Genomic DNA, 13,101 nt, shown 5'->3' with positions numbered 1-13,101 from the left:
CTTGGCTTTCTCCATCACTGGAGCAAGCAAGCCTCCTTTCGTTTCAAGCTGCCTGGCTGCCGGCCGCCATCTTGGTTGGCAGTTAATTTGCATATCACCCTGATTAGCCAATGGGAAGCGTGTCGGAGGTATGGTTAATTACCATGTTTGTCTATTATTAGATAGGATAATGTGAAAATGTTTACATTATAAGAAAAAATACCAGATACCAGGTATAAGCTTTCCTCCTCATTTAAATTACTCCTGGCATATTTCACATAAATACAATATAGAACTTTTTTTAATGCCTGTATGTGGCTAAATATGTGAACAAAATTCAAAAGAACTATCTATCTATCTATATCTATATCTATATGAAAGCCTAAGGCACTGTTACAACCAAATGACTGAAAAGACCAATCAACCAGTCACTATGATACGCACTGACCACCAGGGGGCAGATGCTCAATGCAGGAGCTGGCCCCTAGTGGTCAGTGTGCTCCCACAGCCAACTTCCCTCGGCCAGCCAACCTCCCGCAACCCCTCCCCGCCCTCCCTTCCCCCGGCCCCTATCAGGACTGGGTGAGACAACCCCAATTGGCCCTGATCTCCTACCAGGTGTAGGGACCCCACCCATGCATGTGTATAATAATCAAAGCTGAAAGAACCTGTACTATAATGGGGAAAGAGGTTCACTGTGCCATTTCACATTTGTTTCATCTATTTTAAATTAAAGATAACCAAAGCTCCATTCTCCAGCAGCACTGTTTCTCTACTTGAAAGACTTGACTCTCAGGTCATCATAAGCGCAAGACTATGTTCTGTCTGCAGGGGACTCACAGTATCATTTTCCACCTTCAAATGATTAACAAATGAGAGAATACAGAAAGGGTGTTAAATGCATCTGAATAACTTTATTTTTATATTCCTCACCCAAGGATATGCTTTTATTGATGAGAGAGAGAGAGAGAGAGAGAGAGAGAGAGAGAGAGAGAGAGAGAGAGAGAGAAATAAATGTTGATGTGAGAAAGAAACATGATCTGTTGCCTCCCAAACACCCCCTAACCGGGATTGAACCTGCAACTTAGGTTTGTGCCCTGACCAGGAAGCAAACCCGAAACCTTTTAGTGCATGGGACGACACTCCTACCAACTGAGCTACATGGTCAGGCCATAACTTTGAAATATAAATTAGGCTAGTCTGAGTTGGAAAGTTATCATAAGGGGCAACACTTTCTCCAAGATTATTCCACACAGGAGCCAACCCGAAGATCATGCTGGCCCCTACTGGAAACCCACTTACATGTTCTTCACTTATTCATTGAGCAAATATTTATCGAGTACCTACTATATCCCAGCTGTTGCAGGCAGTGGGGACATAGGAGTGAACATGACAAAGCCCTGCAGGACAGCCCTGTCCACTTTCCTCCTTTATCTCTGACACATCTCCTTACACATCCCCTCCCTGCTGCCTCTCCCACTTCCAGCATCTGCACCAACTGTTCCCTCTGCTTGGAACATGCTCCTCAGATATTCCCAAAGTTCACTCCCTCACTAATGTTTATTTCCTACAAATGCCATCTCCTCAAAGTTTGCATGAAAATTTCTCCATAGCAACTTATATATTTGTTGGCTGTCTTTCCCATTAGCTCAAGAGGGAAAGGTTTTGTCATGTTCACTCCTATGTCCACACTGCCTACAGCAGCTAGGCATATAGTAGGTACATGATAAACATTTGCTCAATGCATAAGTAAAAAACATTACTGGAATTCAAATGGAGATATTTTAAGTTGTAATTAGTAATAAAAAATAAACTAAGAACATTCAATTCTCACCTTCAACCACAAAATTTTGTGCACCTGGGGGGGGGGTCCTTCAGCCCGGCCTGTGCCCTCTCGCAGTCTGGGACCCCTCAGGGGATGTCCACCTATTGGCTTAGGCCTGTTCCCTAGGGAATCGGGCCTAAGCTGGCAATCAGACATCCCTCTGGCAGCCCGGGAGCCCTCAGGGAATGTCCACTTGCCAGTGAGGAGCAGGCCTAAGCTGCAGTGGGATATCCTTAGCACTGCTGAGGAGGCGGGAGAGGCTCCCGCCACCACCACTGTGCTGGCAGCCGTCAGCCTGGCTTGTGGCTGAGCAGAGCTCCCCCTGTGGGAGCGCACTGACCACCAGGGGGCAGCTCCTGCATTGAGCATCTGCCCCCTGGTGGTCAGTGTGTGTCATAGTGACCAGTCATTCCCAGTGGTTCTGCTGTTAGGGTCAATTTGCATATTACCCTTTTATTATATAGGATAGTTCTATATTTAGAATTTCTAAAAGTATCACCTTTTTTTTGAATGACAGTATTTTTCTACTTCTGCTCATGAATGGAAGGAGAAAAAAGCAGCATGAAATCCTAGTTTTTTAAATAAAAGGGCAAACCTCACGAATACATCTCCATCCAAACAAGGGAGGATTTAAAAAACAACTAAGTTTAGGTATAAAATTCAACCCCAGATTCAATATGCTTCTAGCTGCCTTGACACCCACGGCCCTGTCTAGGCAGAACCAAGAGGCAAACACTGACCAAGAAGCAGCAGACAGTCAAGACTGTTGGAACTGAAACAGCTGAAGCAAAGATAGAAGATGGGGGCACTGGACTATGTAAACTGGTGTGAAAACAGGGGGACAGTTGATCAAAGCTGGTCTAGGACATGACTCAGGACTCCAACTCAGAGAATTGATGGTTCAGCTTCCATAACCAACCCTGTGCTCCGTCCTCAGCTTCCTCTAGTTGAGGCAGAAGAAATGCTAAGCCGGAGGCACATCCAAGCCCCCTGGTCTGTCTCTCATCTCCCACTTCCACTCCAGTTCAACAGGTCTATTCACAGACCCCTTCCCAGTATCCCCTCCACCCCCACCCACCCTGTTCTCCCAAACAAGTCTTCAGTTTCCTAGACTCCTCAGTACTTTGGGTCTCCCTTCATTTAGCCAGATCTCACCCACCCTTAGAGCAGCGGTCACCAACCTTTCGGACCTCACGGACCACCAGTGGTCCATGGAGCACCGGTTGGCGACTGCTGCCTTAGAGGTTCCATTACACCACCTTTTCCAGGATGCCTTCCCTGACTACCATAACCACAGCAAGCTACCTTCCCTTTCTCCCAGCCCTGAACTCCTAAACAAACACATCCAGCAGGGGTCTGAAACCTCATGTCTCCCAAAACACTCCTCATCAGGCCCCAAAGCAGCTCTTCCTACTAACTTCAAGTTTTCTCTGAAGGCCCTCACCACTTAGCCCAGCTCAAAGTCCAAGTCAGCTGACTCTCTCAATCCCCACAACAATTCCTTCATTCCTGTATTACTTTATTCATTCATTCATTTATTTATTTAAATACTATGGAGACTAGCAGGTGCCAGATACTGTTCTCAGAAGCAGAGGCACAGCAGCAAATACAGACAGTGCCCTACCTCATGGAGCATTCCAGAGGGCGAAACAGGCTATACAAATAATGATGGACAAGAGACAAGCCTGGTGGAGTCCATGTCCCTGATATCTACTTGGTCCAAACCCCGCTTCCATCTCAAGTAGCAGGTCAGCACTGTTCCCCTGGGCATTTCAACCGACCTGCCCACCTTGTCAAGGCTGTATCCAGGTCTCTGTTCTACACTTTGCTGAGGTCTTTACAAAGACTGACCAGAAAAGAAAATTAAGATGGGAGGGGTCTGGATGAAATGTCCTATGAAGAAGTAGGAGACTATTTAACCAGAGGAAAGATTTGAGGGGCACACTTTGGCTCTCAAACTATCAAGGAAACAGTACATGGGAGCAGGAAGATCCCTTCTACCCAAACTTGAGGCCAATATGATGAAGGACTTTCTAATTATCAGTCCATTCTGGGGTGGAACTAGCTGTTCTGCATTCTCTGGGGTACTGGACACTGCAATTCTCAAGCAGTTGTGAAAGGCTCAGTGCTATTAGACATGTCCTGAGCTTGGCACAGGGAAAAAGTGTACTTCGCATAAAAAAGATTGGAGTTCAAGTCCCAGCTCAGCTACTCCCCAGCTATAATGTCTGGGACTAAATTCTTAACCTTTCTTGATAGTTTATTCATCTGACTCATTTTTCTGGGATGTTATTAAAATTTAAAAGCATGTTTATAAAGAACCTAGTACTGTAGGGCAGCCAACAGAATGAATAACCCATAGTAGTAAATGTTTTTAGAGGCAGGAATATTAGCTAATACCTGCAAATGGCTCCCAGTGTGTGAAGCACTGTTCTGAGAACTTTAACGAACTATTTCATTTCATCCTCAGGACTATCCAACTGTCTCCATATGGCAGATGAGGAAACTGAGGCACTGAGAAGTTAAGCAACTTTCCCACGATCTGGCTCCAGAGTCTATTCTCAAGGCCACCACGCCAACAGTGTGGCAGACAGAGGAAAGCCGAGGGCTGAGGTTGGCAGACCTCAAATTTTTGGCCCTTTCACCTACTGGCTGTGAGACTGGAACAGGGTATTTCATTGCTCTGGGCCCGTTTTCCCAGCTCTGACATGGAAATACCGACCCCCATCCCTCAGACAGTTTAGAGGAGGATTTAATGAAACAGCCCATTTAACTCTTGAACACAGTTAACTGTCCTGAATTGGGAAAGCGATTGAACTGCATGGTTCTACGTTCCTTTTCAATGTATATATGGGTGGAGCTAGTGTCCTAGGAAAACACAACACATCAAGCAAAGTTATACTTTCAGATTTTAAAGGCCAGTTTCAGAAAGATCTGGAAAGCTGCTCCTGGTAATCCACTCCTTCCTTCCTCCACCACAACTTTACTTTGTCTCTAGACCCAGGCTGGAGTGGAAAGACTGCTGCAAAGTGAAGGCTTTGAGATTCTCTCTCTCGGAGTTTTTGGTTGAGGTTGTGGCCATCCATCTAGCTCCCTGAAATGAATAATTATATGTAGGTTTAAAAAAACCCTCTCCTAGCCCTGGCCTGTTTGGCTCAACCTTCAGACTGAAAGGTCCCGGGTTCGATTCTGGTCAAGGGCACATGCCCGGGTGGCGAGCTCCGTCCTCAGTGGGGGCGTGCAGGAAGTGGCTGATTGGTGATTCTCTCTCATCATTGATGTTTCTATCCCTCTCTCTCTCTCCCTTCCTCTCTGAAATCAATAAAAATATATTTTAAAAAACAACAACACCCACTCCTAACAGCTGGGTGAGAGGGTGGTGATTAAAGAGCTGGAGGGTGAAGGTGTGAAAACACTGATTTGTCAGTAGGAGGAAGCAAACTCCAGACCTCCTCCCCTCCAGCTCCCCAGGGCCTGCAGCTCACCCTCGGAATAAATCAAAAGCAGAGTGAGCAACTCCACAACAGGTGAGGGCCTCTGCGGCCAGCCTCTGCCATGGCTCCTGCCTCCCTGGAATATACTTCAAAGAGAAACGAATGACAATAACCTTTTCCAAGGGTGTCCTGCTTGATATAAGTGTGCGTTCCAGGGATTCCAGAAAAATGGAATATTGGATTGTTTTAATTATAAAGGGTGGGGTGACTAGAAACTAATGAAAAAATAAAGACCTTTTGAAATCCTAACATTAAAACAGTTATTCCCATGCAGAGCAGCACCTCTCTCTGCCCAAAGGCTGAGGCTTTAGAGGCAGAACGCTGAATTATTCACCTTCTTCATAGAAAAATGCCTGTGCCAAAGGGTTCTAGAAACCCACTGTCATATTTTCGGGAGCCTCCCTTCTTGAAACACTTCATCACACGCTCAGCTGCCAGAACTGCCGCTATGAAAGAACAACGGGAACTCTAGCATTTTCAGGAAGACAATTAGAGTCCATACTATTATACACGGCCTGTTTGTTGCTCTTTTAATTCAGGATGTATATAATAATATTGTGTTATTATATAATCTCTGTTGTTTCTGAGAATCACATTAAGGAACACATTATAATTTTGATATTATAATCACAGCATAACTTCCATGACACTCTCTTTGCTTAAAAAAATAGCTGAATGGACCTTGAAATGGAATAGTTCTTCATACTTTGGTGATCTCATTAAGACCAGAAATCAGCAGCTGCTTTTCCCTTTGTGCAAACTTGGTGAACCTCCGTTTAAAAATGTGTTCAATTTATAACATTTTCTAAAGGGTCCTTTTAAAAAGACTTGAATTGATATTATTTTTTTAAAAAAAAATGAGAAGATTTTAGAAAATGGATTATTTCTGGGACTTGTGGGCAAACCAAACACTTGATGGAAGCTGGAAGAGCTCTGTGAGGAAAGGATCCAAGTCTATCTGCTCACCGCTCTGCATTCAGTGTCCTGAGCATGTTGAACAATGAATGAATGAATTTAGAGAGCCAGCTGTTCTAGAGGGATTTAAAGGTTGGTGGAATCACAGTCAACCCTGAAATGTAATTCTATAAAATGTTTTTTAAAAAGTTAAATTTTAGCTCCTTTTCTAAAGGAAAGACTTTATAAAATAGCCACCACGTATGCTTCATGACCTGCTATGATATGACACTTTTTAACCTCTCTAAATAGCTATTCTTCACATGACAAAACACAGACTTCAGAACCTTCACCCCAGACCAGTGCTGCTCACAGCCGGGCGTGTCCCTCCCAGCACCCTTGATCAGGAATGGCTGTGAGAAGCCCGCCAGCTGGCCAGCAGGACCCGGTAGTGGTGTTCAAGCCCAAGAGACCAGCCAAAAAAATTCCACAGCCTCCCGCCCAAACCCTCTGTCCTCCTCCTTGTTGCCCTGGCAACCAGAGGCCAGCCTTAGTCAGCATTTTTGTTTGACTGAGCTGCATTCTTCAGTCCACTGAGCCCTAATCAAGGAAAGGATGGAGGTAAACTCAGTCCTGAGCTTGCTTGAGAACAATACTGGTTTCTCAACAACGCAGACCCTGAAAAGGGGTCCTGGGGACTGACAGGAAGATTAAAATACTGGAGACAGAAGCCCCCACTCATACCCCTGGCTTCATATTTAAATGAATAATACACATGAAAAGAAACACTCTCTTCAGATAAAGGCCTGAGTCTGTTTCCATGTAAAGGAATTGTTCTCTCAGACGGGCAAATAGGGACTGAGAAGCCTGTTTCTCAATTTCTTACCAGTTACTAAAATTTTCCACTTCATTAGGCAAAGTTGCAAACATGTCCTTTATAATACTGAGTAAATACTGTGTTGAATTTTAGGCTGTAACAACAGAATATTCTATAGTCATTGTAGGCAGGTGTGGCTCATGTTATCTTAAAATATACGTTTAGCCCTGCTGTAGAAAAGATTCCAGGCAGCTTTGAATAGACACAACCAAAGTCACAGCACAATTTCCATGATATAGAATATGAAGTGACTGCCCAATACATTAGGAGATGACAAAACAGTAATGTGATATGCTAGTAACTGTGTTTTAAATAACAAAGTACACACACAAATCCATACAAAGACTAGAAAGAAATCACATCTTCATAGTTACTCTACCTAGGTAAGAGCATGAGTGATGATGTTCTTCCTTGTTTTTGAGTATGTTAAATATTTTTATAATGAATGTGTTTTATGCTTGCTATGATCTTATTTACATACAGTTTTGAGTTTTGACAAATACATACCGTTGTGAAACAGCCACTAAAACTAAGATGTAGAACTGTGCCATCACCCACCCCTCTCCAAATTCCCTAGTGCTGTCCCTTTGTAGTCAGGCCCTCCTCCCTCACCCCTAACCCTGGCAACCACTCATCTGTCCTCTGTCCCTATTGTTTGCCTTTTCCAGAATGTCATATAAATGGAATTATATAGTATGTAGCTTTTTGGGGTCTGACTTCTTTCATTTAGCAAAATGATTTATTTTGTCTCAATTAGGAAAAAACAAAGCATTCAATTATATTTTTAAAAGTTAAAACTTTAGCTTTCTACTTAATAAAAAAAAAGAAAAATATCCACAAACTGAATTCTAATTCCTTTTCTAAAAATATGAAGATACCAAGAAGTACAATTTTAACTGAAATTGCTCTTTCTAGGGTTGCCATTGCTCTGATGGGCCCAGAACTGCTTCATAGCCTTTTGGGAAATTTAGCAAAAATCAAACTCTCATTATCAGGACCAGTGGAGAAGGTCTTTCACGAAAGTTCACGCTGCACAATGTCTGTGATAGATGCCTGTTGAAAGCAGGGAAAGATCTACTTTCTTAAAAAGGTAGTGTCCTGGGATCCCCACCCCGGTGCTGGTGGCACCCCTCTACTCAGAGCACCTAACACATTCTGAGATAATTCACCAATTATCAGATACAAGTAGTTCAACTCTGTTGCTACAGCAGCCAATGTTTAATTGTAGAAGCAAGCCATTTTTAATGAAACTGCCTCACTTCAGAAGGTTCCTACCTGGGGGAGATAGCAATCCTCATTGGCTCTTTGATCCTAATTCTGTAGCTGTTCAATAACTTGGCCTTATGGGCCACTGAAGAAAATAAAGAAGCATCCTGTGCTCACATTCATAAGCCTCTGTGCTTGCCAGTGTCTGGTCTCTGCTCCAGTAATAAGAGTCAAAGATGGGAGCCACCTGGATTCCATAAAGTAGGGAAGTGTTTGAATCCACTCTCTGGACAATGATTAGATTTAATCATCATGTCCCCTCTGCTAAAATATAACTTACCTGAGGGTAGCCATGTCCCATTTATTATTTTCCACTATATAAATGTTGGTTGAATAAAAGATTGAGGAGATAAAGGAAGGAAGGAAAAATATTTTTCCATTATGTAATAATGGAGGTTCACTTTAGAACTGAAGTCAAACTTTCCTCAAATCCACTTTGTTAATATCCTGACATGATTTCAGTGACAATGAGTTAACATTTGAGCCCTTGGGATTGGGAGGTGTACATTAGATTGTGCAATGAGGACCGAGAAGTGGTTTTCTCCATGGCACAATATCATCAGACTCTATGCCTAGAGATGAATGGCATGGAAGGAAGAAGCAAGAAGAGGAAGAAGAAGGAAGAACAGAAGAAACAGAATATTTATATAGCACATAATTTATAAAGAGCTTTCACATCTATCATATATCTAAGAATAATAAAAATATACAGGAGTGTGATGATTTCCCAGAAATTGGGGAATAAATTCATCTACTTATTAAATTTGCTAAGCTTCCTTCCTAATACAGAGATAGAGCATAGCAAAGCCTCCCTTGAGAGAACTGCATGCCTACAGGACAAGGACCTAGTGAAGATGGGCTGCATAACCAGGGTCATCCTGCAAGCATGGGGAGAGCAGGAGTTACTAACTGCCCAGTGAGCCAAGGATATGCAGGCAGTTGTTGATGCTGAGGACATCAGAGTGGGGCACAATGAAGAGAGGAAAGTTCACATTTCTACCAGATGCTGGAAGGTAGCTAACAGCTGAGCCAAATATCACTTTTACTGCCAATCCATCCCTGCCTCTGCCCTGGCTTAAGTGCAAATAGTGAAGTAGAAAAAAAAACACACCAAAAAACAAACAAACCAAAAAACAACAAGTAGAAAAACCACCAAGATGATAGACATAATCCACACCTGAACCATCAGGCATCTTGACAAATGCCCCAGAAAACTATTATAGACCACTCCAACTACTATATGGCTTTAAGTAGTCTCGTCAGACCATTTTTCCTATATTCCATAATAAAAGTAATGAGACATCAACTATCCATTTCATCTCTTCCTTCTAACCACACACACACACACACACACACACACACACACACACACACGGTCAAAGCTGAACTGTGTGAGCCTCTGTGCAAATCCAGACAGCTCTCCTTCCCTGTCCTACACAATGGAATGCACGCTATGAGGCAGCAAAATGCACCAAATGCCACAGCCTCTGGGGATCAGCATTAAGGAACTTGGTTGGCATTTCTGTAATAGGAACCATCAATAATACATTCTGGTTCAAAGGCACTTAGGGCTGGAATAGAGGAAACAATTTAGGGCACTTTTCCCCACCCCTTTTCAGAAATACTTTCTGTGGGAAAGAAGGAGTTGGGGCAAGAGAAAGAGAAGCAAAGAAAGAGGCAGAAACTGAGAAACAAGCATTTGGTATGGCTTTGCCTAAGGGAAAAAACTCAGTAAAGCTCATTTAAATATAAAACTAACAGGAAACTTACAAATGTTCCTAAAATAATACTGTTTAATTTGTTCTACATTATTAAATAGAAAAATTATTCCAAATGGAATTCTTATCCAAAGACAGAAAACAATAATGTAATTATTTCCCTTCTGAGAAACATGATACTGTTTATCTCAAAACAACATAAATAACTGTTACCTGAAATAACTATGAGTTCAGACACAAATCCTCAGAGTAAAGGCACAACTGTAGTTACAGAGTTCAGTGGAACAGTTCAAATGAACAAAAAGCACAATTTGTGTTCATTTCCCTCATTTTCAAAGGCTCTAAGGAATTATTTTAATTTACCATGTTTTTAAAACCTCATGCAGCTTGGATACTTTATATCTTTTAATTTATTTGATGAGAAATAGATTACATATATTTTTTAAAGTATCAGCTGTAATTAAAAGAGAAAATAGTGTTTACCCTAATGCCCCCAGTTCCCTGCAAGAAAGCTCTCTAAACCAATTATAACTTCTTACTTCCTTAAAAGCCAGTGAAAGGAAGCTACTCGTGTATCTGGCTTCATGGGAGTCATAAAGCAAAGTTTGAAGAATTAGAACAATAAATGAAGCTTTCCTCCCCAAAATGTAGCCAGCAAAATTTATGAGACCAGAAAACATGTGCTGCATTAGTTTAGCAGCTCATGTTTTGTCTTGGATAGGCCAAGCCACAGAAGCAGGGGAAACATGGGTTCCTTCAGGGATTCTCCTTAATCAGTTTTTGAGGTACAGCCCTGAGCCTGACCTAGAGAGAACACACAGCAGCAGTCTATTGACTGATCGAATGAATAAATGAATGATCAATGCCCAGACAGCTTTGCAGACCACTCTACCAGAGTCCACATGCAAACCATTTTCCTTGCTCATTCTCCCTCAACCTCCCCTCTTTGTCATGCTCCACAGCAGATCAAATATGGTCGCAGATTCTTTGTCATTTTTCCACAGAGCATCCTCTGCTACCTGCTCTAATCTGTGACTGCTTTGACCAAGAGAATATGGCAGACGTGACTCTGAGTTCCAGAGCCAGGCTCTTAAGGACACTGGCCAGTTCCATTTTCTGTCTTTTGGAACATTCTCTTGGGGAGACCCAAGCTGCTATGTAATATGTGCCATTACTCTGAGATAGCCATACTAGAGATACCATAGGTAGACGCTCCAGGCTTTAGTCCCAGCTAAGCACACTTCCAGCAATCCTGACTGTGGTGCCACACGCTTGAGCGACGCCATCTGGGACCCTCCGGACTAGCCTGTCCACCAGCTGAACACCATTCAGTGACCTCAGTCAACACCACATAGAGCAAAAGTGCAGTCCAGCTGAGCCCTGCCTAAATTCCAGGCCCAAGATGTGTGTAATATAAAATGGCTACTGTTTGAAGTCATTAAATTTGGGATAACGTGTTACAAAGCAATAGATAATTGGAATATATTCCTTCTCTCCTTCTAAAGCTAGCAAAAGCCAAAGGCAGCCATGCTAGTGTAGTTAGTCCTGTTCTCAGGTGGCTCTGCAGATAGTGCAGGCAGAGGCTGGGACAAGAAACTCATTCTACTTGAGAGGTCTGGAGCAGGGTGTTGGGCCTCTAATGCTTCTAGAGGAAGATTTACCCTAATGGCTAGCAGCTACCTAGCCAACAGCTTTGGCAACAAAGGCCACAAAGCGCCACCAAGCACCTTGGAAGACCATACCTGCCTCATGAGCTCCTCTTGACGCATTCGAATCCTCTCTCTCTCCATCTGGATCCTTTGAAGCCGGAGTTTCTGCTGCTGCTGCTGCTGAGTGGTCAGCGCGTTGGGCATACTCAGGAGCCCAGCTGCTGGGTTCTGAGTAGGGTGGTTCTGCTGGCTCAGGGTACTGGGTGCCATTTGCTGCTGGTGCTGGTGACTCATCACTGTGGGAGGGAGGAACATAGGAGATCAATGACAAGGGCCCACAACATCTTATCAAAAGGAAACCATCACAATGTTTGTGCTTTGGAGTATAGATTTCTGGGGTCCCTTCCAAAGTACTTCCCTGTCAGTCGATACTGTTTAAGTAATTATCACCTTAACTCAATTCATGGAGCCTCAGATACTGGCCCCACTCCTGACTCATTAGTCTCAGGTCTTGTGCCCTGTTAAAAATCTTATTTCACACCTTCCCTTTGTCTATAATACATTTTAAGCCTTTCACAGAACATAGTGGTCACAAGTAAATTCTACAAAAGTTAGTTAGCACTACATATGGCATCATTTCACCAGGACACCTGGGTGTGGTGCACTTCCTCAGACCACCTGCATGTGAATGGTAGAGCTGCGGAAGCTGTGAGCCTCAGTACTTGCTGGGTATGCAGCAATACCTAAGGTGAAGGAGAATCCATCTCACATGTAAAAACAGTGCCTGGGCCAGAGACCTGTATGCAGGCAGGACCCCATTAGTGCTTTGTCTAAAAAGGGTGCCCCAAAGAAGTGTGAGCTAAGCTCAGGAACAAGTAAATGATTGAGGAAAAGCATTTCAGTTTTTGCAAAGAGAAAAATTAGTGATAAAAAATTACATTAAAATGTTAATTGTGATTGGATAAAGTCATTAGAAATGTTTTAAGTTTTTCAAGTGTTTTAAGTTTTTCTGTTTATCTGCATTTACTAACATTTTTAATTTTAGCATGTCATACTTCACTTCAGAAGACAATTGAAAAATTCTCTAATAAATTCTATCATTAGCATTCTCACAAAAAAAATGCTTTTTAAAAGGTTCTAGTTTTTCTCAAAACAGCTTACCAGTCAAATTTGCTTAACTTCTGCCTGGGCGATATGCTATAATAATGAAAACCATGCTTTTCAGTCTATTTGTTCCTAGGTCAGGGCCAAAGACAACAACTTCACACACAGAGAGGATTGGTTTCCTTAAGGAACAATTAATTTCATGGCAGGAACTTCCTCCAGCTAGGAGGAGAGGGTGTTAAACCATTCTTTTAAAAAAAATGTATTGATACACTCACTTAAATCTTTATTGCGT

General features: G+C 42.7%; 1 protein-coding gene across 1 annotated transcript in view; it reads right to left on the bottom strand.

The window, feature by feature from the left end:
* Window positions 1-13,101, bottom strand: part of WWTR1 (WW domain containing transcription regulator 1) — a 184,621-nt gene that overhangs the window by 15,660 nt on the left and 155,860 nt on the right. The window contains exon 5 of the mRNA XM_005863498.2: window positions 11,796-11,998. Coding sequence (XP_005863560.1) covers window positions 11,796-11,998 — 203 coding nt within the window. The remainder of the gene's footprint in view (window positions 1-11,795; window positions 11,999-13,101) is intronic.

Source organism: Myotis brandtii, unplaced genomic scaffold (genome assembly GCF_000412655.1).
Source record: "Myotis brandtii unplaced genomic scaffold, ASM41265v1 scaffold179, whole genome shotgun sequence".
Lineage (NCBI taxonomy): Eukaryota > Metazoa > Chordata > Mammalia > Chiroptera > Vespertilionidae > Myotis > Myotis brandtii.
Note: the sequence above shows the minus strand (reverse complement) of the source record. Positions and strands in the feature narration are given on the sequence as shown.